Here is a 27,607-nt window from a genome sequence, read left to right as displayed (position 1 = left end):
CTGTGACTACTGCAGTCCCACCCATCTTACCCCCAACCCCAGCAGGGCTAGCCCTAGCCTTCCTACACACCCACCTTCTTACGCCATTCTGCAGTGCCTGTTATACAGAAAGGTCATGGAGTGCTTTACAGACTTCCCAGAGCAGGGCAAGAGGGAAGCAGTGGGTAAATACCTGTGGCAGCAGGGATGCAGTAACAGCTGGGAAGGAGTGGGTCAGTAATACAGCAGCACGCCAAATAATCAAGAGACTAAGGCAGGAGGAATCACCAATGTTCCTGGTATTCAGAAAGTCACTGTAATTACAAAGCTGAAATATGGGTAAGACACCAAACTCTTTGTCCTTACTGAAGTGCCTAGCCATCTCTAATGAGCCCAAAGGGTCGCAGCCATGAGTTTATAACTCTGAAGATGGCACCATCAGCAGAACAGCTTTCAGGTAAGCTGGCTGGGTAGAAGAGCAGTACTCGCAGTGAATCACAGCACTGTCTGCAGCTCATCGCATTGCTCATCCATCACTGGATGAGAGTCCTGCTTGTTTGTGTTGATGAGTTGCAGCAAGACCCCAGCCAGAATTAGTTATATACATATAATTATATATACACACATACACGCACACTGAGTAATTATACTTAGCTGTACTAATGGAGCATCTTTCTTCCAAGGAAAAGGGGCAAGAAGCTTGCCTGCCAAAATCCATTACATGAACTCACCTGCTGCATTGACACTGCAGCCCTACGGTGACAGGAGACAGTGGGAATGGGATAGGGGGGCACAGCCTTCTCCCTACTCTTCCACCACTGAACTTCCTTAAAAACTCCTTTCACTACTTTAAATGCTCCCTGCAGCAGACTCTTTTGGGGATTTAACTGTACTGAGAGAGAGGAACCAAAGAGGTATAATATTACTGCCATTGCTGTGATGTTGTGCTGACTTTGGCCTAAAGGTTATTCTTATGGTAATGCCTTATACCTTTTCACCCCATATACCTAACGGTTAAGAATTGGCAGGAGTTTGGTTTTTCTACTCGGACTGTTCCATCATAGATACAACTTCCATTTACATTGTGCCTTTTACTGAAAAGCCTTGAACTGTTCAAAAACACAACTCAAACCCACTGAACTCAGAGGGGCTTAAGCACAAAGAGATTTGAAATAAACTATTAAATTAGTTCTTTTTCATTGCCTTCTGATTTTGTTTTTCACTCAGAGGGGCACAAAAGGCATATTTCAATATTCTCTTTGAACCTAAAAACTGGGTATTTTTTCTATTAAACATCCACATCTCTTCTAGTTTCTAGATAGAAACTCCACTTTTTAGTTTTTCCTGGATTAAGTAGTGCAGATTTTGTACGTCAGAACACATGACTGCAGCAAGGAAAACATATTTAGAAATCTCTTTACAAATATGTCCCCTTGCAAGGAATAGCTGGGAGGTATTCCCTCACTGAAAGGGAGGGCTATGCCTCTTAATAGACGATGCATCCCAGGACCCCTGCTCAGCTTCTCCATGCTTGCCTTGCATTTGTGGGAAGACCCAGCTCCCAACTGCACCATCAACTAATCTGCAGGAACGATCATATGCAAGTTAAACAGAACTGCATTAACGTGAGATGAAAGAGTTAATTTGCATTTCTCCTCATTGGCCCTCAGGTACAAACATGCATACACGCATGCCACCCCCACACGCAGGTCAGGAGATGCAAGGTAGCTTGCTGAAACAGTCGCATGTGTCTATTCCTCTTCATTTACTTCTCCCACCTCTCCTTTGTGATAGTCCTAGTTTTTCCTTTGAACCACCTCCACTGCCACTTCCTCCTCCTCCCCTTCCCTCCTTTGAAGGAGGGGGACAAGACATATAATGCTTGTGAAATAATTTGTTTATCCTAAGAACACAGCATAAGCGCAGCACAGCCTTCGCTCTGCTTGCTTTTCTCTCCTCACCATTAACTCCAGCTGTTTTCCATGTATTGGGATGGGCCAGAGCCTCATCCATTTTCCCTCCCTCTTCTTGGAGAGGTTTATTTACTGGGATGCTGACAGTGAGGAGTAGAACAAGCCTCTGCAGTCAGAAATACTTGTTTGCAATTGGTAAGGATTTTTTCCTCCCTTCTTCTGCAACCCTGAGCAGTTCCTCATAACAGAGTCCTGGGCTTCTGGCCCACCAGTACCCTCATGAATATTCCTCCCTGCCAAGGCAGTCACTCATTCTCCTCCAGTGACAACGCTGAGGTGAGGTCAGCACAAGGAAGAAAGTATTGACGGAAGAAAGGAGTCAGGGCAAGAGCTACCAATTTGTGGGAAAGGCTGGGAGCAAAGGAAGGGGTGGGGAGCATAGCCTTGATTTGCTTCCACAAAAAATATTCCAAGTAGGATATTAAACCTGCACAGCTTTTTACCCCAGTGCAAGCAACCAGAATACCAAGAGGGAAGCTGAGCTGCCTGTTTTCCTGGCATGCCATATCACACAACCTGTGAGCTCACACACTCTCTGCTTTTCTTGCACAGGCTGACAGCAATGCCTACAGGTTGTCAGCTAGGGCATACTTCCCAGCAGCAAGCTGTGCTTAAACTGGGCTCCTCCAGTGCACAGAATTACCCACAGGTCTTTCATTTACCCTGCTGACAACTGTAGAGACAATAATAGCCCCAGTAATCATAAAGTAATAATACCTCAAAGGGATCTTGGTTTCTATTGCAACGCTTATTTACGTATTCTATTATGTAACTAATCCATCCACACACAAAAAAATAAATACCAGCACTGCAGCTGTGCTGTTAATTTAAGAAAAGCAGCAGCTGCTAACTAGACGTTGCAAGAAAGCAGCCTCCTCCCCCAGAAGGGCACTGAGCATGAGAATATGTACAGTACCCTGCTCTCCCTGGAGGTAAGCAGTAAAATAACATGTTTCTAGATCCCAGTGGATTTGGGAATGAATTAGATGCATAATCATTCAGCCTTGCCAACAATGGGCATTCAGAGATGTAGAAGGGTTTGATCCTGGATAAGTCTGGTTTCGAGTTCAGAGTACCTACAATGAGTAAGTTTAGTCTTTTGAATTTGGGCACCCACTTGCCAGCATTTGCATTGGATAATCACCTGCCTGCATCTCCTGCTTTCCCCCTCACCTTCAGTTCTCCATCTATAAAATACGTGGATGATCACATACCCATCTTACCAGAGAGTTACAAGAACAAGGATAAAGGCACCAACACTATTGGTTATAAAACAGTCTCTACTTAAAAAACTGTCTTCAAAGTCATCAAGAGACACAGATTTGTAACATCCAGACAAAGCTGCAAACATTCATCAGATCTTTTCCTTAGATTGTTTGATCTTTCAGTTTGGTTTGGTCATAGATCAATACTGTCCAGAAATCCACTGTCCATGGACATCCACAGTGGAACTGCACACCTCTCAGCTCCCACTTCGCATGGAGAGACAAGCCTCTCTGCTTTTACTTGTACTGTATTTAGGCGTCAGCAAGGGAACTCTTTGCCTCTACATACTCTAGCGCAGCTGTTTTAACAGCCAAGATAGTTTCTTCTGTGCCATATTTCTTCTCATAATCCAGGTAGCGTTTAAAGAAGAATTTCATCTTCTTCGGTGCCAGGTTCAGGTGTATGACCTTCTCAAAGATGTCCCTGCAAAAAATCAAAGCGATTCAGGTCACTGTGTTGGTGACAACACTCAACACAAGCCCTGCACCTGCATTTGAACAAAGTGCAGACACTCAGGGGAGACATTCAATCAGCTGCTTGAAAGATTCATGAGAACTGGTGAAAACCTTAAGGTAGAAGCCTTCTGTTTGCTTGCAGAACTCTTAACATCACCGGTCAGCTTAAGCTATGATCCAGTCATTGTATTTGACCCTACATTCATATAGTGGCCACAGCTGGATCTATAGTGTAGGAAATAGAACTTCCTTCTGTCAACTCTTGTCAAAAAGTGACCGTTCTCCTCAGTTTTGTGTTACAAAACATGGAAGGGATGAACCTCAGTGCAAGTCCTCTAGTTTTTGTCATGCACTCCTTACAAATCAATCCTCCTATGCCTTGTAGATCTCCTTGCAGTCACCCCAGTCCTGGGGAAGACAAGCCTTTCCACACGCCCCAGTTTTCTTTCTCTAGGTGATGCAAATCCACCTTTGCTCTGGGAGGCCCTCAACATCACCATGCTGCAAAGCACCTCTACTCTTTTAAAATGTAACTCTAAACACCACACTCTGCCCGTCCCCAGCCTGCTGTAGCACAACTCACCGCACTTCCTTCTGGCTGCCATGTTTGATCATGATGTCCATGTAGATTGACCAGATGTCTGTCCGCTTGGGGTAGCTGTTGAGGGTGCTATCAAAGAGGGCTTTGGCATGCTCTGTGTCCCCAAAACGGAACTCCAGTTGTGCAAACCTTGAAATAACATCCACATCTAGAACAAGCAATGACATATTAGAGGATCACAGCAGCCCTCTTCCCTATGACGAGGCACAAATGAGTTATAATTATGCAGAACAGGCAAGCAACAGAGACAGCACCAATCTCTACCCAGAGACAAATGACTTTTTGTAAAGCAGTTCTGGTCCAAGGTGGAAGATCACAGTGGAGAAAGGGTCACGGTTCACTTCCCATTTCAGCTCTCCGTGGATGACAGAAGTTTATATGTATATTCAAAATGAATCCTGATGTCTGCAAGACTCAGAAGTTCTCTTGGCTTTGGTTGCTTTATATATAATGTATAGCCTTGATATCCAGGTTGACATTTCCCCTCCCCTTACAGTGAAGGGCACCATGTTCAGCACCCACTGGCTGCAGTTTTCACTTATTACACTATCACAGACATATTGCAAAGCAGTATTGGAAATATTGCTCAGCAATATTGCAAAAATACTGGAGACCCATCAATGCATAGTCTGAATTACGGATATGGAAGAGTGCTTACGTTCTTTAGTGGGCAGAGCCTTGAGAGCACGTTCCAAAAGCCTGTGTGTAGCCTCAGTCTGGCCTTGCTTCAGGAGGAAAGAGGCGTATTTCAGCCACACTGACTTCTCCTGACGGAAACGCCTCAGCATTGTGTGGTACAATTCTTCTGCTTGCTGGAAGGACAAAGTTGGATTAGATCACACAGATTCATAATAAAGCCTTGCAGCTCTAAAACTCGTGCTCCCAACCCAGGCATCTCCGAACATCTGTGAGAGGCAAGTATCAGTAGTTCCTTTTCTGCCACCAACCATAACTGTTAATCCCTGTTAGGAACAGGATGGGCCTAATGCCTGGCACCTGGAAGCTTACACAGCCAGGACTGGTAGCTTAATGGCATGACTGAATGGGATACTTGCCTGGGACCTGCTTGCACTATCTTACCTTGTACTTCTCAGAATTGGCATAGATGTCACACAAATGCTGGAAGACTTTCAGAGGCTCATTGTATTGAACAGCTCTCTCAAAGACCTTCATCAGTGTCTCCTCAGTACCATACATGTTCTCTAAGTTCAGCAGAGCAACCCAGACGTTCAGCTTCTCTTGTTCTTCCCTTGAAGCAGACAAACAAGAACATTTAGGCTTTTACCAGCCCTCATCAGCTTTTTGCAAACCACCTAAAGACTCGCTGACTTGTAGCCTGTTACTGAGACAAGGGAGGGGAGCATACCCCTTCACTGAAACAGCACTCCTGGAACAGAGCACAGCAGTTGACACTAGAACTTCTGATCACTGTTGTTTATAATTAAAAACCACAAAGGTGATTCAGGAAAGCACAATATACTTAATCATGCTGCGGAGATGCTTTAATACCCAAGGGTGTAGCCCTATGAAAAGGGCAACGACAGCTTCACAGTTTATTTCATGTTTTCATTTAAGGACATTACTGACAGTGCTTTGCTCTTCCCAACCCTTCCAACTGCTCAGAGGTAAGCCCATGTGCTCAGTGATACCCTGGGGAGTTACTGTGACCACAAGCTGCAGCAAGCCAGCTGCAGGCCAAGTGTGGTGACTCAAGCCAGACCTTCAAAGGGGCAGCTCACAATTGCCACCATTTAATCCTTCTGAGCTCACTTAGACTTTTCCACTTCACATGCACACGCACCAACGGTGCTACCAAGATTCTTCTCCCATCACCATGAACCCACCATTATCCTGTGGGGCAAAGAAAGGCAGAACCCCATTCTTACCTGAAGCAAATTGTTTTAAGCGCTCTCTCTGCCACAGCTCTGGCCTTCTCAATCTCAGTAGCCTGGAGGTGGAAAGCCATGTACTGCAGCCAGAGGATGGAGCTGTCGGGACTGCTCAGCACCAGGCGGTCAAAATCATCTGCTGACTGGGGCTGACGACTAGGATCCATCAGAGCTGCCTCTAATTTGCAAAGCTCTTTCTCCTTTTTCTGCTTCTCCAGCTCCTTCTCCTTCTTTGTTTGTTTCTTCGGCTAAAAGAGCAAGAACAGAGGATTGGGGAAGAGCAGACACTTCATGTGACAACAGGCAGAGTCTGCACATGTACAGTTCATACCTCCAAAAGGAAGAGCACTACAGGAAATCTGGTTTCATTACCAAAATACATTGAGAGTCAAAAGTACTTCGTTAGCCTTGCACCCCAACTGCAGTATTCACACTTCACAACCACCCACGCTTTTATTCTTCCATCTAAACCCTTTATTTAGGCCAGTGTTCACCACTCCCTTACACTCTAGAGAACCACAATACATAGGGAGAAACTGTGCAAGACTAGGGTACGTTGCTGGATCACTAGGGTGACTGATGTCTAGACTGAGAATAGAAAATGGCAGAGTTCTCTACACAAGGCAGCTATCCCCTGGGCAAAGCACTGGCCATACACAGCCTCTACAGAGTTGAGTTTTGAGGGAGAAGGGAAATCCTGAAAAGCAGACAGAGCATTTCATGAGTTCATTTCCAGTTTTGTTGGATTGCTCACACTGGAACAATTCTAAACAAACAAAAAAAAAGTTAAAAATCACAGTACAGAAGAATATTTTTGGTGCTTTTTCTAGGAAAGCTGTAATTTGAAAATGTTTTTCCATCTCCACGCTTTTCTGAATATATTCCAAATTTAAAGGAAAGTAAAAAACAGATGAAATCAAATACAAATATTTTAATTTCATGGAAGTGTTTGACCCTACATACTTGTTTTTATTTTGTAGTATGCCAACAGGAGAAACCCTGTTTTGATGCAGCCATACTAAAATAAGGCCTTTTCTCTTCTGCTTCAAAGATTATCTGCTGCTAAACCCCGGGGTCAGAGTAGTTAAGGAAGCTCTGTATTAGCTGTCAGGGATAGTCCCTTGGGTTAAGAGGCTTTGCTATAGGGCAGACAGACATGCAAATATCAAGACAACACATTATGGCCACCATGTGGCGGCTTCTATGCAGGCAGTACTAGTACACGGACGGCACCTTAGACTGTGGATTCTCCTCCTCCTCCTCACTCTCCGAGCTTTCTTCCTTCTGATTCAGTACAGCCATATCCACCGCTTTCATGTCCTCATCCCAGGTGAAGCCTGTGGATACCTGCAGCCTGGGAGCTTCACCGCGTTTCCTTATCTGCTTGGAGGAAAGGTTTTAAATCTGATTATTTTTATTTATTTATTTATTTTAAACAGAGACCAGACACAGATGCTGTTTGTTTGAGACTTCTCTTCAGACAGTATTATTGACTTCTCATGCTTGCAAACAGCCCATCAGAAAACCATCAACTCTGGTCACCTTTGCTGTACCTCAAACCCTATCCACCTTGCACCATTCACAGCTGACAAACACCAGTCTGTATCACTCCTATCTGAGAGGATGATGCTTACTGTCATCCCAGCCAGAACTGATACATCTCAACAGGGCTGCGAAGTCATGTCCAATTCACGCTCTCCTCCAAGCTTCTCACCTTAGATTTATTTTCAGCTGCCTCTTCCTCCTGGTCACCATCCTCCTCTTCCCGGTAATATACCTCAATTCCACTGTCATTTTCATCTGTTGGACAGACCTTCCTTTTTTTTGGCTTTGCCTCCTGCAACAAGAGGAAACAAGTCCAGAGTGAAGGGCAACAGCTGAGATAAGTATTTAAAACAATTCTGAATGCACACTATGCTCTCATACGATGGACACAACAGAATAAACTCACTCTTACCTACATATGCTGGCAAGACCAACAGGACAGGTCACATAGGCAACACAGTCAGGCTGCTTATTCAGTTAATTCCAACCCAAAAGGATCAGTTTCTGAACTTGCTGATCTCCAATGTAATTTAATCTTTTTTTCCTATTTGAATTCCTGTGCCTGATCCCAGGGGCTAGTTCCAGTCACTTACATTATTTAGACCAATCAAACCCTCCAGCAAGTCCTGAGTAATCACACCTGTACCTGCTCAATTTCAGAACTCTTTCTCCTCCGTTTTGTCTTCAGTTTACGCTCTTCTCTTTCTGCCTTGTCTTCTCTTTTCTCTTCTTCTCTTTTCTCTTCCTCTGCATTATAGCGTGGCAAGCCCAGGGATTCAGGCAAGACACTTGGCATCCCAGTGTCTTCAGGCAGGAGAGACAGCTCAACGTGATTTTCTTTTTTATTTACACTTCAGTTCATTGCCAGGAACAGTGAGAAAAAGAGAACCAAAATAAATAAATAAGTAGAAAGATAAATAAAAATAAAGAGCCTTTACAATGACTGCAAGTACATGAACTGGTTTCAAAAATTCTTCCTACCATTTACCATTACCCTCTTTCCATCCCCACCTCTCCCCCTCATCTCCCTTCTACTAACTGATTACCCCTTTTCAAGAACCTCGGACTTACCCAAGGACCTTGGCAGTGAGAAACTTTCCTTCAGGCAGGTATTTCTCATATAAGGAGTGTTTCTGTACATAGTAAATGGAAACATTCTGAAACAGGATTCGGCCCTGAAGAGATGCAGACAAGCTGAAAAGAGGAAAAAAAAAAAAAAAAAACACATAGTAGGCCGTAGCAGAGGAAGAGAAAAAAATCACAATGATGGTATCTGTGGCACCATCAGTTCTACACAGGCACAAAATTTTTCCCATACTTTAGTTTCCCAGGCTCAAGAAAGAAGCAATGACATTTTGATTCCCAGGATGAAATCCATTTTGCAACACAGAACTACACCAGACACTCCCCTAAACAAAATCCCAGAATTCTATATCCAAAGTTTGCCAGGATCCCTTATTTTGCGGTATAATTTTTGTTACTCACCCAAAGAATACACCTGATGGAGTGACTGATTTGACGTAGCCTCTTACTAGCTGGCCTTTTTTAACATCCTTAGTAGATGTTATTTCAGGATCCTCCACTTTGCTGCTGTTCCTTGGGTTTAGTCTAAAGGAAAAGAGAGGTTAGAAAGTAAAGCACTCATTCACCAAGGGATACCACATTCTGCTCTGGATATTAAAAAAAATAAATCAGTATTAACAGCAGCCCCCATTTGTTTCTAAGATACTTCATTCCAACATGATTTATGCATTTTTGTTGTATAGAGCAGACAATACATGAGGCTGTTTTAAAGGACATTTAAGACAGTCTGCTTTTTACTCAAAACGGTCCAAATTCAGCTGAACACTGAAAATAAAGTGTTTGAATTGCAAACTCACTGCAGGAGCTTTGTTTCTTCACAAACAACAACAAGAAATGCTGTCAAATCAAGTTGAGAAATGATGCAAAACAAAAATTCTATCTGAAAACTCTTGATCAGCTCTACATTAAGTGTCGGGTTTTCCAGACTTGTTGATGCACTAGAAAAATAATTCTTGTAGGAACAAGTCTTATCATTTAAAGATAAAAAATAAAATAAAATCTAGTCCTTGTCTTTTGAACACTTTATAATGAACAATGAAATCCAGTAGCGGTTGGACAATCTTTTTCATCACAGACAGTCTGGAAATTGACAGTCTGGAGGGAAGACACCTACCTGGATTGCCGAAGAGATAACTGGATTTTGCCATTCTCGTTGGCGAGGATGTAACACCTGCGTGGCAGAGTAAGGGGGTTAAACAGAAAGCTTTTATACCTACTGAATAAAGCCACAAGTGGAAAACAGGTATTTTCACCAGCAGAACAAAGCTCTAGAGGAAACAAACCACACAAACCAGCTTGACAGAAAGGATCATGACACCAGGTAAAGGGCTTTTTGGAACAAGTCTACTTGTTGTACCTCTATTATGAGTACAAAAGAATTGGAGATTGCTACAGCCGAACAACTTGGTCTGTTGTACCCTCCAGCATTCCCATCAAGTCTGTGTAGTAGGGAAATGCAATTATGTGTACATTACACATGTAAAGACAGCTGACTTGCCAAATAGAACCACAGCAGAGCTGGGATAACTGACATCTCTCAGTCCCAACAGCACCTTAGCTAAGAGAGTATTTTCTCTCAAAAGGCAGCCCAAGAAGGCAGCCAAAATAAGCATTCATACAAAGAAAGTACAAGGCTTTTTCAGCCAAACATTTAAAAAGGTTATAACCTTCTCTTCTAGAGGCAAAACAACACTATGCTTTAGCATTCATAAACCTCAGTTTCTTGAGATTGAAATACATTTGACCCAGAAAGTCCGTGTTACTTCATAGCCAAAGGCTGAACCTTACAGGTCTGACATCAGTGAAAAGACTGCCACCAGAGAGGGATTTATTTCTACGCCTTGCTACTTGAAGAAACAAGAAAGTTACTGACCTGACAACCTTGCCAACTTTGAAGTCACTCAGAGGATTCTCTGTGTACTTATCACTCAGGTGAAAGATACTGACTTTGCCAGTCTTCCCACCTGGCAGTGTGACGGTCAAACCAACGTGAGGAATCATCTTTGCTATCACACCTACAGTGATGGTACCCTGTTGCAGTGACGGAATTCCTGGAAAAAAAAAATCAAAGGAGAGAGAAGGCTTCATAACACCCCAAAAGCATGCAACCAAGGCAACAAAGATACTGAGCCAATGAAGCTGATTTTGCTGATTTTAGTTACCTAGTCACATATCAAACCCACAAGCTTTTGGCAAGGTACAGTCTTTGTGTTGTTTACAGTAACATTTGCCTTGATAGCACAGAAGTCCCTTAATTGCACAGTTCTAAGATACAGGATAACTGACAAATGTTCTACCTTATGTTTGAGATCAGAAGGCAATATATTCATAAAGGCTCAAAGAAAGACTTCAGTCTGAGACAGTAGGCAAGCAATTCTTTAGACTAAAGGTCTGAGCTCTATCACCTTACACACTGCTACACCTGGGTGAGTGTCCCAGGCATTAGTTCTGTCCTACAAGAGGTACAGCTTGGCTCTGGAGTGCAATAGCTTCCCTGGAGAGGTCAGTGCAGACTCTCCTCTAAGAAAAGGATCATATGCAGGCAGCTCCTGCTATACCTATAGTCACTATAGGTATGACTACTTGTCACCATACCTATGAGTGACAAGAAGAGGTTTGTTTCGGTGACACCTGTTCCAGTCACTGTAGCAGACAAGGCTTGTCCATTTTTGAAGTTCTTTTCTGGATGTTTTAAGACCTGAAAGGAAAAACAGACCTCAGCTTATTACTAGGAAGAGCATTGGACAACGCTGACTGCTATACTCTCCCACGAAGCTTTACACTTTCTAAATGTATCTTAGATGTGTACCCTTGACAGACAGCTCAGCCTTCCTACAATGGCTCTGTTATCCTGGACTGAACTAGCTCCAGGCACAGTATTTGCTTATCAGTGAAGGGCATGATGCCTAGAGCAGAGCACTAGGCTTGAGTTCACATGGATGTCAAAGTGTCTCTGGCCATTACTTGCAGCCACACGCATAGAAAAACGTGTGTAGTTTACCTATAATCACCTCTTACCTTGGTGCTCGGAGACAGCATCAGATGAGGGACTCTTCCTCGAATATCAGGGGTGACTTCTACCTCCAGCCAATTTTTGAGGACGTTGTACTGAGAAGACACAAAACAGACAAAAAGAAAAACAGAGTAAGACCTTGTGGAAAAAACTCTTCCTCAGTAGACTCACTAATTTTTAAGGCGAGAAATGATCACTACAGCCTCTGCTCTTACACCAGGCAAAAACAGTGATTTCAGTTCTATTCTTGTGCGTATAATGCTTCTGTGATTCACAGGCGAGCACACAGAGGGGATCTACAATGCCCATATTTGGTGCACGTGGCATACATGATATCTCAAAGCCATTTTGCTAGAGCACAGGGTGGGAAGCCTGTTTGTTGACAGTAGATGTACATCTAAGAGTTTCCATCAGCTTGACCCTCTCAAGAATAGAAAATGTGCCTTTCCTCTATTCTCCCTATAAGAGGCTGCGCTTTGCATGGGCCACTCTCATGGTTAATGAAGAATTGGTAGTTTGTTTACAGGTTTAAGCTAAAGCCTGTGGGGTCACCTTCAATTGCTGTCTCCCCCAGCACACATTTTAGGAATCCTCTGACCTCACCTTCTTCACAAAACAGGTGACTGTCTGTCCAACACTGTAGAGTCCAGGTTTCTTGAGGGTGCCATCTTTCATTGTTTCAGCTTCCCCTTCTATTTCACTGTTTGCAATAGAAAGAAAGAGGACATCAATAAGAATATTTGGTCCTAGCAATACAGATAGGAATTAGAAACCCAGGAGACTGCGATGAGTCAATGCTACTGTGACAATGTGTTTGGGATATGCATCCCTATCCCCTCCCCTGCTGCATCCTTCCACAGGGAATTAATCCTTCCCTGGGTTTAAGAAGGAATCCTGCCAACATGAAGGGACATTCCAGGGTCCAGACTGGCAGCACCTCAAGCCAAAAGGATGTTCAAAGGAAGTCACGCGCTAGGAGAGCACCGTGATCTATAGCAGAATTCAGATCCAAGTTAAGGTTAAAAAAAATAATAATAATAATAATAAAAAAAAAAAGCATGAGGCCTTGCTACATCTGCAACTCTTTACTTATGGTCAGCTCCTTCATAAAAAGGAGGAACAAGGCAGAGAAGTTACATGAATACAAGGTCTGTGAAACATCTGCAAACAGCTCAGAGGCCAATGCTCACCTTGGTCGAATGCTGAGCTCCGGAATAGACCGTGTGAAGTGTGGATGGGTGATGGGCAGATACCTAAAGAATAGGAAGATGATCAAAGTTTCTTCTCATGACCTCACCAGCCCCCAGCCACATGTAATCCCTCTGCATTGACAAAAAACAGTGAAACTTCCCTAGAACTACCAAGCCTTCCTGTTTTAGCCCTTCCTAGCACTATTTCAGTGGTAATTTAGGTATCCAAAGTACTTCAGCGAATTGACTGTCTGGAGACAGATTCCGCTTGCATTTGAGGTTTCCACTGAACCATAAAAGACTGCAAGAAATATGTCTAATCTACCTACACTCCAGATAAATACACTGACATAGGTAGAGAGAGTTAATACACCGAAACATGGATTTGGAATACAACAAAGGAGCAGATTTTCTCAAGGTCTCAACTACTCCAGCAATGGTAGCTGCAACAGCATCTGGTGACAGACATAACAGCCTAGATCATTTGAATTAAGTGACTGTGCAACTTCTCACATTTCCCAAAAAGCAGTATTATATGCTTATATTCCCACCTGTGAGTATTCACATCTCTGCCTCCAATGACCCGGGCAGTCACCTTCTGTCCAGCTTTCAGAGCGTGTGTTGGAAAAGAGTCTATGGGCACTTCATCCAGAATCCGGGATGCATGGATTGAACCTGTCAACTTGTCATCAATAGCAACTGTGACATGGGTTGGTTTGACGGATTTAACAGTACCAGTGACGATATCCCCCACAGAAAGAGAGTGTGTCACAGCAGCAGCAAGCATCTCTTCTAAAGTTGTCTCGGATTCTTTCCGGACCCTTACAAAAACATTCTTCTTTGCTGGGTCTTGTACTGCTAACACAACTCCATGGTCATTCACCTTCACCATTTTTAGGGTTACATAGATTGTCTGTCCCACCTTCAGTTTTTCTGAGTCGAAGCGGAAGGTATCATTGAAGTGAGAGGCTATGGGGATAGCTGCCAGCTGGCCTGTTTCCAGAGACACGATGGCAAACTCTTCTGCTATGTGCTGCACAATGGCAGAGTGCTGGGAGTTCTCTGTGAGTTGCTAGACAGAAAAGGAGAGAGTGACTTCCCTCAGCTGAGATTCTGATCCCCTTCGCTCTACCTCATAGAATGGCTTGAATTTGGAGGGACTTTTAAAAAACATCTAGTTCCAACCCCCCTGCCACAGACAAGGATGACATCCACTAGATCAGGTTGCTCAGGGACTCATCTAACCTGGTCTTGAACACCACCTCCACAGACAGGGCATCCACAACCTCTCTGGGCAACCTGCTCCAGTTTCTCACCACCCTCTGACTGAAGAATTTCCTCCTAATCTCTAATCTAAATCGCCCCTCTTTTAGTTTAAAAACATTCCTCCTTGTCCCATCATTATCTGATTGAGCAAAGAGTGGCTCTTGAACTTTTTTGTAAAACAACTTTAAGTACCGAGAGGCCATAAAGAGGTCTAAAGCTCTGAAGAAGGAAACAGCCCACTCCTTCAAAATTCACCCACCGGACTTTGACACGTGAACAGAAACACTCAGGTCTTAGAACTGAACACATACTTGCTTGGGTCTTTGCTTTAACAGTTCTTCTCGAAGAGAAACATACACCTTGGATGTGAGGGCATCCACATGAAGAACCAATCCCTTTGTCTTCTCACCAGGAGCAATACTTTTATCTACAAATTAGAACAAAGATTACATCATGATGACAGTGAAGAATTTCGAGCTACTGAGCTAGTGGCACATGACAGATAAGTGGTTCAGGTTTAATTCTTAAGAACTGCAGTGGTAAAGAGACTGCTTAGTTGCTAATTTTAACTAAGTTACTTGAGCTAAGTTAGATGTATTATATATCTGGTACTAAGTTAAGAAGAGAACAGATTCTTCCAACATTAATGGTAAGGAGGAAAAAAAAAGGGTTTTTTATTTGGAAAAATGAGTCCGATACTTTTATGGAAGAACTAAATTGACTTTTACAAAAGATGCAGCTCTGAATAACATTGACAAGAGACTGACTAAACACAAATTCAAAGTAAGACAGGTTTTGCAAGAGATTACAATTTTTGTAGAAAAAAGTCTATTTGCTGCTGATGAAGCAAACACTCTTCTGAATGTAGAAATGCTGGGTTTCCACTCCTGCTGAACTTAACATTTGAGATTGGTTTAATTGATTTATTCATTATCTCTGCATGCGTTTGTTGGGTTCTGTGTAATAGGCCATTTCACTGCTTTAATCACCGAATCACAAAATACTGAAATTGCAGCCCTATTTTAAATTTACATCGATTTAGAAGAAAAATTAACAGCAATTTCATATGGAGAATAGTCCAAAGAACGCACTTCCAGAGAAAGTAAAAAAAGACAGTAAGCTGGAGCTTGTATGAGTATTTATCTCTATACTTTGTCTATGTACATAGACAAAGACTTCAAAGCACTAACTAAATCTTACAAGATGCTTGAGATATGAGGCAGGATTAGGTCTGTCTTACGAACTAGTTAACAGTGGCACAGGGAGGCTTAAGCAATGCATTCCAAATGATGCAAATGGATCAGCGAGACATCAGAAAACTGAACTACCTCTTTGAGCCTGTCCCTACTCTGAGCAGATTCCTCCCGTGTTGATTCCTCATCAGAATTAATTTCGTGATGGAGGTTTCACACTACAAGAGCAAAAGCCAAAGCATGTAGTCAAATAAAAGATGCCCTACCTCCCAAATGATAGCGAGTGGCTGTTACAGTCAAGCCTTTCACACAGCTGCCACTGAACAGTGCTGAGCCATCCTCCTTCACATCCTGCACAACCAGCTGCAGCTCCTTCCCAGGCATCAATTCACAAAGGCTTCGGGCTATGCCAGACTCTTTTAGAAAAAACAAAGAGGTTTGACCAGTGAGTTTTACCCGTGCCATTTCTTAGCATAATAAAGTTTTCACATTTTCCCAAGAGAACATGAACAAGCATTCACATCCACATCTATCAAGGAAAACACAGTTTAGGCCCCTGAATCTGTAAAGATACAAAGAAGTAAGTTCTATGACTTAATCTAAGTAGAAACATTTGTGACTGGGTAACTGTTATACTGGAAAACATTCTCTCTAGGAAGAGTAGCACACAGCACTGGATATAGTAAAAGGTGAAAGCAAACAGGAATTAATACTAAAAAACACAAAACAGATACATCACTTCACAATCATAGGAAACAAAACATGAAACATTACTGCATATAGGGACCCTAAAAAGGCAGTCAGAACTTGATTTTAAAAAAGTGAGATATCCAGTATTCCCAATACTAATAAAACTCCATTTTAGAAAACATTTGCTGAAGGACTTCTTCAGCAAACCTGTAATACAAGTAGAAAAATCCATTTGCACAAACTCATATGAGTACTACGTTTGGGCTGTCACAAAATTCGAGTGCCAGCATAGTTATCCTAGTGCTGAAGCTAGTTGAGGCAACACTATAGCTTCCAGTTGAGCAGATCCTAGCTAAGACTCAGAACAGTTTAAAAAACCTCTCCGTGAAAAAAAATCAGGCATTCCATGCACCTATATCAGTAATAAAAAAAAAAACAAGTTAATGATTACAGTGTGCACAAACAGGGATTTCTACATCATAAGAATAGTAGGAACAGTTCTTAATTATCCATTAGAAAGAATGCTAGGGTCCTTCACTGCCAGTTAAAATGTTAGATGAAGTTAGAAATGTTACTGCCTCAGTTTCTTAACTTTTAGACTGGTTCATAAAGCTATTACAAATATTCACACTGAAAAATGGTCTCCTGCAGAAAGGCTTTGGTCCACAGACCATCTAATCTCACCCTGTTCTCTCTCATTTTTAACTTCACCGATATTTTGAGGTACCCATCTACTGGTTCCATTGCATCTCCCCCACACTTCATCCACTTATTCTCTTACTTTTAATTCTTTAAGTTTTAACCTCAAACCAATGCCAGAAACCTAGCAGACTTCAGTGAAAAGAGCAGATGCTTTGGCTTGTTCCAGCTGTAGTTCCAAAAAGCCTTCTTGTCAATAGCAGACACTACACATACATCCTTTTACTAATCAACTGGTCTTGAAAGCCAAGTCTCTGCTTCAACTGAGCTCTCTTTCATTTAAAAGGAAAACAGTTGTCCCTTTTTGTACCTCTGGAAACCCATTTTTGGGATATGATCGCTTTTGGCAGAACATGTGCAATCTTTTACCTCTTCTTTTCAACAAGTTCCTGATTTCCTTCACCTCCTTGAAATATTGATTCAGTAGGGAAAAGCTCTCTGCAGCTGGATTGCCTGAGCTGCACTCTGACACCTTCAGATTAAGGAGCACGCGCTGCTTCTCCTCATCAGTGCTCATCACCTTTGCAATCACAGTCTGTCCCACCACAAAGTGGTCCTTGGTGTCTGTCACAAACTTGTCACTCATGCTCTGTGCAGAGAAAACAAAGCAGTAAGGATTATTGAGCACAGATGCTAATTATCAGCCACCTGCAGGGCTCTTGAGAAGGGTTTTCTTGAAAACACAAAAAATTAACCAAATTAAGAGAAAGCTGTCAATTAAAATCAATTACTGAAGTCACATGAAACATCACGTGAAATCCCTGATTAAAGTCCTTTTCTTCATTTTGGAAGTGAATAAAAACACATGATTAGAAGTGTTTTTTATCCCACTGAGGGAAGCTGTATAAATGCAGGACCCCCCCAACACTACTGTTCCCACCAACCTTGCTTAAAAAACATTTCAACCTTTTTTTGCTGATTATACATGCTGTTTTCCAAAGACAAGTGAATGCATGACTTACCACTTTGGGTGCCAGTCCTGTCACACCAAAAGGAAACTCCACAAACACTCCAAAGTGCATAACATTCCTCACGTAACCAGTCAACAGCATCCCAGGCTGGATTTCAGAGAAATTTCTCACGACTTGCTCCTCCTGTACAGCAGAAATCACCGCAGACTTCCTGCACAGTATCTGAACAAACAGTTAGGAAAACTGGGAAAAGACGAATGAAAGGAGCCTGATGCCAATCAAATCTCTTGGTTCTGCTAGCCACTGATCTACAGCACTTTTGGAAGATTAGGCAGTAATGCTACAGTTTCAGTTACAATCTTGCTGCCCCTACACTAAAATTTAGCAATCAATGTCTCTTAAGCTCCTCAGCATTAAAGATGTATGTTTCACACCAGCTGAAGTGAAAATTTCTTAATATTTCAGTCCTGCCTTTCTGCTATAACAAGAGCAATTTTTTTGCTATGGTTGTGATTTGATCAATGCTGATGCCCAGAAGCTGGTTGGGAAGCTCAGTGATTTCGCAACCAAGTGCTGGTCTTAGTAGAATGCTAAGCAGCAGCCAAGCTTCACTTAACACAAACAAATTATAATGACTCTCTGAAACACAGATAACGTGACAGACACTTACACTCCAACACATTAACTAGTTTGTTGCAGAGACTCTGGATTCCTGACACACACTTCTTTCCTTTCCCCCACCCCTTTCTTCTCTTCCACCTCTTACATTTGACTGGTGGAGATGCCAAAGGATACAATACGGTCCCCCTTGTCGCTTAGGCACATAACTCTGGGCAAGACATCTCCCTCTTGAAGACAATGCCACAGGAGCTTGCAGTTAGCAACAAAGTCAGAGAGGTACACTGTGGGAAGAGAGGCTATCACATTGCCTTCATCTTCTAAGATAGAAACCTCTAGCCCATTCTCTTTCTTCTTCAAGACTTTCACATCAACCATCTGGAAAAACAAAAAAATAAGATGGTATAAAACCCAAAGTGCCTTTCAAGAATGCACAGGTTACCAAATGCTGTGCTCCAGGGGCTCTGACACAGCCTCCCAGCTATATAAGGAAAAATCTGATGAAAACAGGGCTTAGCCTCAGAAGCATGCAAACACAGTAAAATAAGAGTAATTCTCAGCTCCTAGAGAAGCCAAATGCTAGAAACATTCTTTTGGTTATAACTTTCAATTTGAAGGCTGAAGGGTGCAGGGTGTTGGAAACTGTTCATTCCAAAGACAAGAAGGAAGGAAAGGACATTTCAAAACATTTCACTGAAGTTATCTTTTTCCAGAGAGCATAAGCAGCTGCTTTTGGAATGAATACCACTCAGCAGCATCCAGAAGAAAGATCACCTTGGAATAGAAGCGTTAATTAGTAACTCCTATAAGACTGTCCTGGGACTCCTTTATCCTGACAACATAGATCTTGTTTTTGATCTGGCCACACAATAAGAAATGCACACTTAGAGCTAGTTCCTGACCTCCAACAGCTTTTCTTGAAGCAGAGATGCTCAAAGCAATACAAATTTTTTGGTAAAACAATTAGAAAGAGACAAAAAGAGGAACAGTCATTTAATTCAATACCTCTCCTATTTGATATTTCACTTCCTGTTTCTTCTTTGGAGTATGTTCACTTTTGCCCTCAGGTGCAGACATGCTTGATAACTTGAAGGACAGCAAGAGCCTTTCCTGCTCGGGCTCACACTTTAAAACCATTACTTTAACAACCTGAAACAAAAAAGATAAAACAAACATTTAAATAGGCCTCCTCGGTTTACTAACACCTACAAAATGAGACGAGAAAACACACCAAAAAAACCCACAGCTCTGAAATACACAAAGAGCTGTCCCTTTCACATGCTCCATTTAAACAGATGAAACTATTACTTGAAGTGAAAGATGAATCTCTCTTGATGCAGTTGACTCCTCCGGAGAAAATTCACATTACAGCTGACTCAACTACAGATTTCTCTTTTACATTCATTTACAAGACATGGCATAGATACGTTAATTACCTGGCCTTCCTGGAAGACTTTATCAGGACAAGATATGGGCTCTGCGCTCAACTCATTCTTTGGTACCAGACCTTTGACATCATTGTAGAACTTCACAATGCAGCCAAATTCCCTTGCACACACCACAAAGCCATGTGTGATCAGACCTGGTTCTGCATCTTCGTATTTGGAGAGGATTGGAAGTTTTGATTGAATAAGAGTTTTCTTTAGAGTAAGGAATAGCTTCTTTTCTGCAGGATTGCACTCTAGCACCTACAAGAGTAGAGTACAAAAGTGTTTAAAAAACGTATTTGCCATTGTCTAATCTATACAGCTGCTATTTTCAGAACAAAATATGGCAATTTAAAGCAGCTGAAGACCCTTTCTGGCAGCTCTCACCCGACACTTGACTTCATCTCCTATGTTGTACTTCTTCTCAGGCTGCTTCAGGATTACATCAGCAAGATGCAAGGATGGCACAAGCCCTTTAATTCCATCAGTCACTTTCACCTGCATCCCAATAGGTTTCAGAGCCAACACTCTGCCCTAGAACCCAAGGGATAGAAAAGGATCAGTACATTCCACAAGAACAGCAGACTGTGCATAGACAGGAAACAGCCAAGACACTGTACCACATCCCATCATGAAATTTGACAGTGCTCCATAAAATCTTAGTGTAACCCACACTACACCTAATAAATCTGACCTATTAACCGTTACATATTGTATAAGTTTATTTTACAACCTATCTTCCCTAAACGTAGGCTACCTCTGTAAATCCTACAAGGAAAGGTCTTCCTTCTCGCTTTCCCGTCACTAGTCTGAATCAGAAGTTGAATACACACATCAAGCAGAAGAAATGCATATTAGCTAGATCAGTTCTTTAATTACAATTGCATCATAGTGTCAGTCCTCCAGGAGCTCACCTGCACCACATCCCCTGTGTGAATATCCTGGTACTGCAGAAAACGAGCTCCAATAACTTGACTAGGAAAAAGACACAGTAAGAGATGACCAGTCAGTCAACTTGAAGAGAACCCAGGATAAGAGAAACAATCCCCTTTACACCGTGTCCCAAATACCCATTATCCCATGCATACCCAGCACTTTACAACACCAGATTTCTGTGTTTTACTGCCAGCAGCAATTCTGTGTTTTACTCCCAGCACAGCTCTCTGGACAAAGTTTAGGGAGGTTTACCAGGTTCCATTCCAGGTGACAGCCGCTACGCATGGCTCCAAGTAAGGGGAACCCTATTGTCTTCACTACTTAAAGCTACAGATGGAAACACTAAGATAGAGGAGCAAAATGGACTGGGACTTGGAAGAACAACATTCAGTTTCCTGTTCAGTCAATCTTCTGACATGATCTCAGTAAAATTCTTTCAGCCTCAGCCCACCAACCATACAGGTGGTCACCCTATGGCTAGGGTAGGATACATGAGATATCTAGACAACCTGACATGAGACAATACAGATAGAGGCCAAAAAAAAAAAAAACAAACAAATGGCAAGTTCCAGTTCAGCAAAGCAATGTAGTATCTTCCATGCTGACCAAACCCCTCTAATTCTTCGATCAGTTTCTTAGAAGAGTCTATGGCACTTACTACTTCAGAGATAAAATACACATCTCGTCCATCAGGCTGTAGTCAATGATACGACATTTATGTTTACATCCTGCCTTAAATGCTGCAGGTTTAAAGGATTTTCTGTTTTTTGACAGATGTTTCAACTAGAAAAAAAAACAAATAGCAATTTAGTATCTGGAAAAGGAAGCACTTACAAATAAACTTAAGGAAGACCTTACACTGAAGTAGTAGCAGCTGACAAAAATATTTTTTTCTAACATACTCTTTGTGCAACAGGTTCCATCAGTCCTTGAACAACTCAGCTACGCTCCAACCCAAATAGGAGAGGCTAGATTTAGTCAACATCTTACAGATTTTGTTGTTTTAGTCTCACAAAGAACATTAAAGGGAGAAAGTAAAACCTTGTCCTACCTTTCTTTCCCAAGAAGCTGGTATCTATGAAGGAGTTCCCTCCCTGCCCTGGTACTTACCCGTGCGAATGCATGAGTGCCATCATCAAGCTCAAAGATGGCACCAAACTGCTTGTAGAAAGCCTTCACCGTTGACTCCTCCACCACTGCCCCTATGCGATCATTGGAGAGTTGGTTTGGGGATCCTCCAGGATTGAGGAACGACTGCCGCAGAGTGAGCCGTACCACCTTGGCGGTGGGATGAACAGAGAGGATACAGGCTTTCACCTAGGAGAAGGTAATGTTTGTTAAATACCAGTTCACATACAAAACAGAAGAAAGTCATACAATTCATGGCTTTTTTAGACCTGCTTGATGCCTGAACTCTGCTCACAGGAACACTTTCCCATATTGCTACCAAAACAATCATCTCAGTTTTTACAGCTTACAGATCAAGAGGTTTTTGCTTCCATCTGTTTATGGGCTAGTTCCCTCAATGCAATGAGGGAAACAACTGCACAAGTCATTTGCCACCATCCGCAAGTCTCTCACGCTTCCCAAACAAGTCTTCCATTACCCCTGGAACGGCTTTGCTTTTTACAGCTCTAAAGTAGCCATGATGGTAATTCAAATAAAGAAGACAACTATCATCACTAAGATTTCAGAGATGATTCCACTGAAAAATATCCATTATCTTCTCCAGCAGCATTTTGGGGAAGGATGTTGTAAGCAACATACCATTTCTATTTGTGTTTCACTTTCTCCTTACCACTTGATTTGGAGAATAGTTCATGGATTTATCTGGGTCCACGTGCATGAAATCCACAATGCCAGTGAAGGAAGACAGAAAGGTCAGACTGATCCCCAGTGGATCTACCTAGAGAGGGGAAGGAAATTACACACAAAGATGTCAAGAAAAAAGAAAAATAAGTTGATTAGTTTTCACGTAGCTCAGAAAGTGAGTGCAGTTCACACACTTCACAAAAAGCCACTGTAAGTGCTAAACAACAAGCACATCAAAATAGACAGGAAAACTCCTAACAACTTTGTTTTCTGTACTGATTTGTAAAAGTAATCCTTTATTTTTTCGCTAATATCACATTTATTCTGAAGACTACTGCTACGGTGTTGAATACTAGGCAAAGACCATAGAAGCATAAAATGGAATCTGTTCTGCTCTAAGGTTCATCACCATCTCCAGGCTGAAGCCTTTACACTCATACCATCAGAACCATAGCAAAGATCAGACCTTAGGTGGACCCAGTGGGAGTGTCTAGCTGAAAAAAGCGCTTGCCTTTCTCATGGAATTGAGCCCAAACTAAGTTTTCCAGGGTACAAAACCTCCATCTTCATCTATCTTCAGGAAAGCTCAAAAACTAAAGAGAACACCAGCAAAAACAGAGCTTACCTTCTGCACTTTAGCTTTCACCACCAGCCCTGGCAGTAAATTAGAGAGCGTCCAGTTCTGTTGCTCTGTTGCAAGGGATGCAGCAACCTCTGATCGATCAACAGACAAACGGACAATTCTTCCCTCATTCTTTACTTGCTCGATGACACAGTTCAGGTTCTGACCTATTTTCAAGTCAGGCCCTACAAACACAAGCCACAGCATAAAAACCCCTCCAGGAACACTAAGGGATTGTCTTTTGCCTACAGTTTTCTCCAAAGCTTTTTCAGAGCTGCTATTCTTAAGAAGTTTGAACTCCTTTCAGTCAAAGTCTATTGCCAGCAAAAATGGGTGGGCTTGGAGCAGAAACACGGTCTGGCAGAAAACAGGTTGAAATGTAACAGTTTGCTGCCCACCAGCCAAAAACCTGCTGTTTTCAACAACTCAAAGACTCCAACATAATACTGAGGTGCACTAACAAGACAGCTACAACAGGCTTTAATCTCTGGAATTCTCTACATCCATTTTAGCCCCAGAAGCTCCTCTTGTACTACTACTTACCTCTCTTGACTGCTTTGATGTAATTTTGGGCTTTCTGACGAGGCAGAAAAGCATGAGTCCCATTGACTCCAATATCAATGAGGTAGCCATGGTCTTCTGCACTAGACACAAAGCCTGAGAGCAGCTGTTGGGAGGAAAGCACTGCAGTTCAGTAATGTGAAGAAACAGCTGAGTCTGCACAGAATACACATCTAGCGAGATGTTTACCACCCGTGTGCTCACTTGGTACAGAGAACAGAATTTTGGAGAGCAGAAGGAACACAACATTCCTTCCTACTTGCAAGCTCATCTGACAGCAAGGTCTCAACTGTACCCCTGTCTAGCTATGCATGTACAGAGTTAATAAACCCATTGGTTAAAAAAAAGAAAAAAAAAAGAGGGATAAAAAATAACAGGTGCTCTAATTGCAGGCACATACCTGCAACCATAAAGCTGGAAACAAACGACAAAGCACCTCTGCAAGACAGGTTGGTAAATACTACTGTCTGCATAAATAACAAAGAATCCTATGTAGAAAGAAGTAATAAAATAATTTTTCCAAATTCAAACAGAATCAGGTGAATGGATTTCATGGGTGACACCCTTCAGGCCAGTAGCCAAGAACCAATATTGCCCTCTCCTCCCAGGTCTATTCCACTGGTAGCAGCAGCTCCGTGTTCTGCTCTGATACCATGCAAGGACAAACTGAAGCGTTACCCCCCTGCCATGCACTGTTCAAGAGGCACCTCCAAAGCCTAGAGAGGCTGTGGCAGACCCAGAACTTACCATGCCTGATGTTAGTGCTGAAGCATTCAGACCCCTATTGACATTTTTGGGGTTGATTGATAACTTGATACTCCGACGTCCATCAGCACTTTTCTCAACACTGGTCACAATGCATCTGACCAGCATCCCTGGAGAATACATGTCCAAGAGAGAATGCAAGTCCTGCAAGATGATCATAAAAGTAAGAACGCATACAAATCCAACAATATTACATCACACAAGAAGGCCAGAATTTGTTACTGAAGTAGCTTTAGAAACCAAAATCCTATCGGAAAACACTTGCTCTCCACCAAGACTACAATAAAAGGCAGGAAATACCACAAACATCAAAATCTCAATATAGAGGCAGGGATGAACCCTCACATTAGCAAGTCTGGTAAGCTTTGCTTAAAAAAGGAATCCTGTGCAGGATGGAGTTAGAAGGTTGCAGCTCAGCACCAAGCCAGAGACCCTCACCTCACCACCCTCTTTAGCACAGGAAAACATCACCACTGAAAGGCTAGCACCTTGCATGTCCCACATGCCACAAGTTCAGAGAATTTATGGAGTGCTGATAGCAGAGACACGGTAACATTTTACCCCATCCTCTTTCTTTTCAGCAATCAGCAATATCAGGAAATAGCAAAGGCTGTTTTGGAAAGTTGGGTCCACAGTCAGCCTACATTAGCACTATGCAGCAACGCATTGCATGCAGAAACACAATGAAATTTTAAGGACCACACTATTCACCAAGTCCTCTGAAAGGCATTTGCATCCTCAGATCATCTTCTGACTACTTTGATAACTTCCTCCCTTAACCACATACAGCCAAGGGTCAGTATTTAGCTACAGCAGCAAGAAGTACAAATCTCTCCAACCTCAACGTGCTGTCTATGAACTTCATGCACTATTTAATCAAGACTAAGCCATCGTAGATAATCAAACTGAAGTCAGCCAGTGAGACACCAGGAACCAAGGTCCTAAGCAAGGTCTCAGTGTTGATTCTGGGGTATTATTAATACTTCCCGGACACAAATCACAGCCCTGACCCGAAGTCTCACCTCCAGGACTTCCCCTTGGGCCACCTGCTTGCTCAGCATTTTGCTGTAGGCATCGCTGATCTGTGTGACTGGCACAAATCCTGTAAGTCCATTGGGCAAGCTGATGACGAGCTCAAAGTCACTGACCTCTTTGATACAACCAAGTAGCAGCATCCCCTCACAAAGGTGCTGGGAAAACAAAAATAGTACACAGTGGGTATCTTGGCAAGTCAGTGAATAGCAGTACGGTAGACACATTTCTGTCCTAAACTACTGTTGTATTTTACAGATTTAATGAGGGAGAGCATGTTTTTTTAACAAGTCTAAGAGAGGAGAGACACACAGAATAGAACATTTATCCACAAACCTCAAATGTGAGTGGTTCAATATTCATAGGATTGTCTTTAGCACCAGCTTTTCTGTCTGCCTTGAACTTTTTCCGCTTTCCGAGATCCTCCTGATTCCTTTTTCTTTTCTGGGATTGTTCTTCATGGCGAACCTAATTTAGATTATAAGCAGAGACGAAAACAACAAAAGTAGAGAAAATGAACACTGTGGTAAGGCAAGACTCCACTGCCAGGAATAATGTTAGAGGAAAATGCTAGATCAGAGAAAAGAGGAAATGAGCTTGCTGATACATCTAAATGCAAGTCCTCCAAAATATCTCCTTTTGGGCTGAGATTGTGAATTTTGGGAGCAGAAAGAAGTGGCAAAAGTGAACTGCACCACACTTCACTGCACAGAAGGAGAAAGACCAAACTTACTCTCTATCTACTGTCTCTTCCAATCCAAACTATTATATGATTCTTAGTACCTCAGGATCAGATGCTTGTGGAATATTTAAAAGCTAAATTCTGAACAATAATTTTGATTGAACTTTTTGTCATCCTATTCAACAAGTATCACACCTTTAGAATACTAGATGCAACAGGAATGCAGCAGTTATCTCTTTCTGGAAGTCCCTTTAGTCTACTATAGAACCAAGGGATAAGAAGGATCACAAGTCATTTTCTGAGCTCTGAGGAGAGTTAGTCAAGAACACGAAAACAACGTACGTCAAACAAGTTGTCCTGTTCTGTCGTTGGTTTGGGTGCTTTTCCTGTTTTCTCTGTGGGTTTTTTCTGGACGCCCCCTCGGGGGAAGTTTTCTTCTATGGATGCCATGCTTGCGCTTCTATAGGACAAAAGACAAAATAGAAGATAAACACATAGCTCTTAAATTTGTTCCTCACAAGCATGCTGAAGAGGTGTAAGTGTGAATTACCCAAAAACTAAGCAAGAAAACAGATGACTGCTTTTGAGTTAGTCAGTAAGGAAAAAAGAAGCCACTCAGGTGCGAATGTATTTAACATCTGACTATCATAGAAACATGGAATATCCGATGTTGAGTACACCAGAAGTATTGCAAGGGGCCACCTGAACACGTGCATCCCAAACACTTCTTACTTACCTCCCAATTCTACAAAACTGAAGCATCAAGCGTTTAAGACGCTTAGAAGCACCATTTTTAGAACAATATTCTTAGAGGAATGGTTAAAAGTGTAAGAAAAAATGCTCTAACCATGTAAGTTTCCTGAACAGATCTTTGCTGCAATCAGCAGACGAGATACAACTACCAGCACGAGTCATCACATAGAAAGTTTGGATTTTAGCGATAAATAAGTTTGGATTTAAGCAGTAAATCTGGATTTAAGCGGGAAGTTTAGATTGCATTTTTTTTTATACCATGCTCAACGGTTAATATAATTTTAAGCACCTTTAGGATGAACTATAAGCTTACTTCTATACATATTTAATAAACGTACTTAACCTCACTGGATCTTAAGAAATAAAGATCGCTTTGCTTACTGTCCCGACTCACATTTTATTACTTTGCCCAACACCACCCTCACAAAAAATCACCATTACAGCACCGAGTACCCAAACTTAAAGCATTCCGCGAGACACGCAAACCCCCTTTAACCTCAAAATCGCGGAGTAACACCACAACTCACCACAGCACGCTCCCTTAGAGCCCACACCGGGCGACCAGCACCGAGCCGTACCCGCACCTCTCCCTCACCTCCCGTCACCGGCGGCCGCCGCCATGCCCGGCCCCACCACACGCGTTCAG

General features: G+C 42.3%; 1 protein-coding gene across 1 annotated transcript; it reads right to left on the bottom strand.

The window, feature by feature from the left end:
- Positions 1-267: 267 nt before the first annotated feature.
- Positions 268-27,605, bottom strand: PDCD11 (programmed cell death 11). Its single transcript, XM_084289769.1, has 36 exons — positions 27,489-27,605; positions 26,551-26,668; positions 25,863-25,994; positions 25,517-25,684; positions 24,477-24,638; positions 23,712-23,835; positions 23,172-23,353; positions 22,533-22,640; positions 21,845-22,051; positions 21,393-21,517; positions 20,713-20,773; positions 20,186-20,332; positions 19,808-20,059; positions 19,377-19,520; positions 18,549-18,749; positions 17,805-17,975; positions 17,212-17,431; positions 15,720-15,869; positions 14,572-14,687; positions 13,546-14,066; positions 12,995-13,057; positions 12,408-12,504; positions 11,810-11,899; positions 11,387-11,489; positions 10,665-10,842; positions 9,906-9,962; positions 9,194-9,316; positions 8,780-8,902; positions 8,355-8,559; positions 7,878-8,000; positions 7,397-7,543; positions 6,161-6,411; positions 5,355-5,523; positions 4,933-5,086; positions 4,257-4,422; positions 268-3,641 (listed from the first exon to the last, which is right to left on the bottom strand). The coding sequence occupies exons 2-36, from the start codon at positions 26,656-26,658 to the stop codon at positions 3,470-3,472; spliced, it is 5,520 nt and encodes a 1,839-aa protein (XP_084145895.1). The 5' UTR covers positions 26,659-26,668; positions 27,489-27,605; the 3' UTR covers positions 268-3,469.
- Between the last annotated feature and the right edge of the window lie 2 nt (positions 27,606-27,607).

The sequence above is a fragment of the Netta rufina genome (genome assembly GCF_964035555.1).
Source record: "Netta rufina genome assembly, chromosome: 7".
NCBI classification, from domain to species: Eukaryota; Metazoa; Chordata; class Aves; order Anseriformes; family Anatidae; genus Netta; species Netta rufina.
Note: the sequence above shows the minus strand (reverse complement) of the source record. Positions and strands in the feature narration are given on the sequence as shown.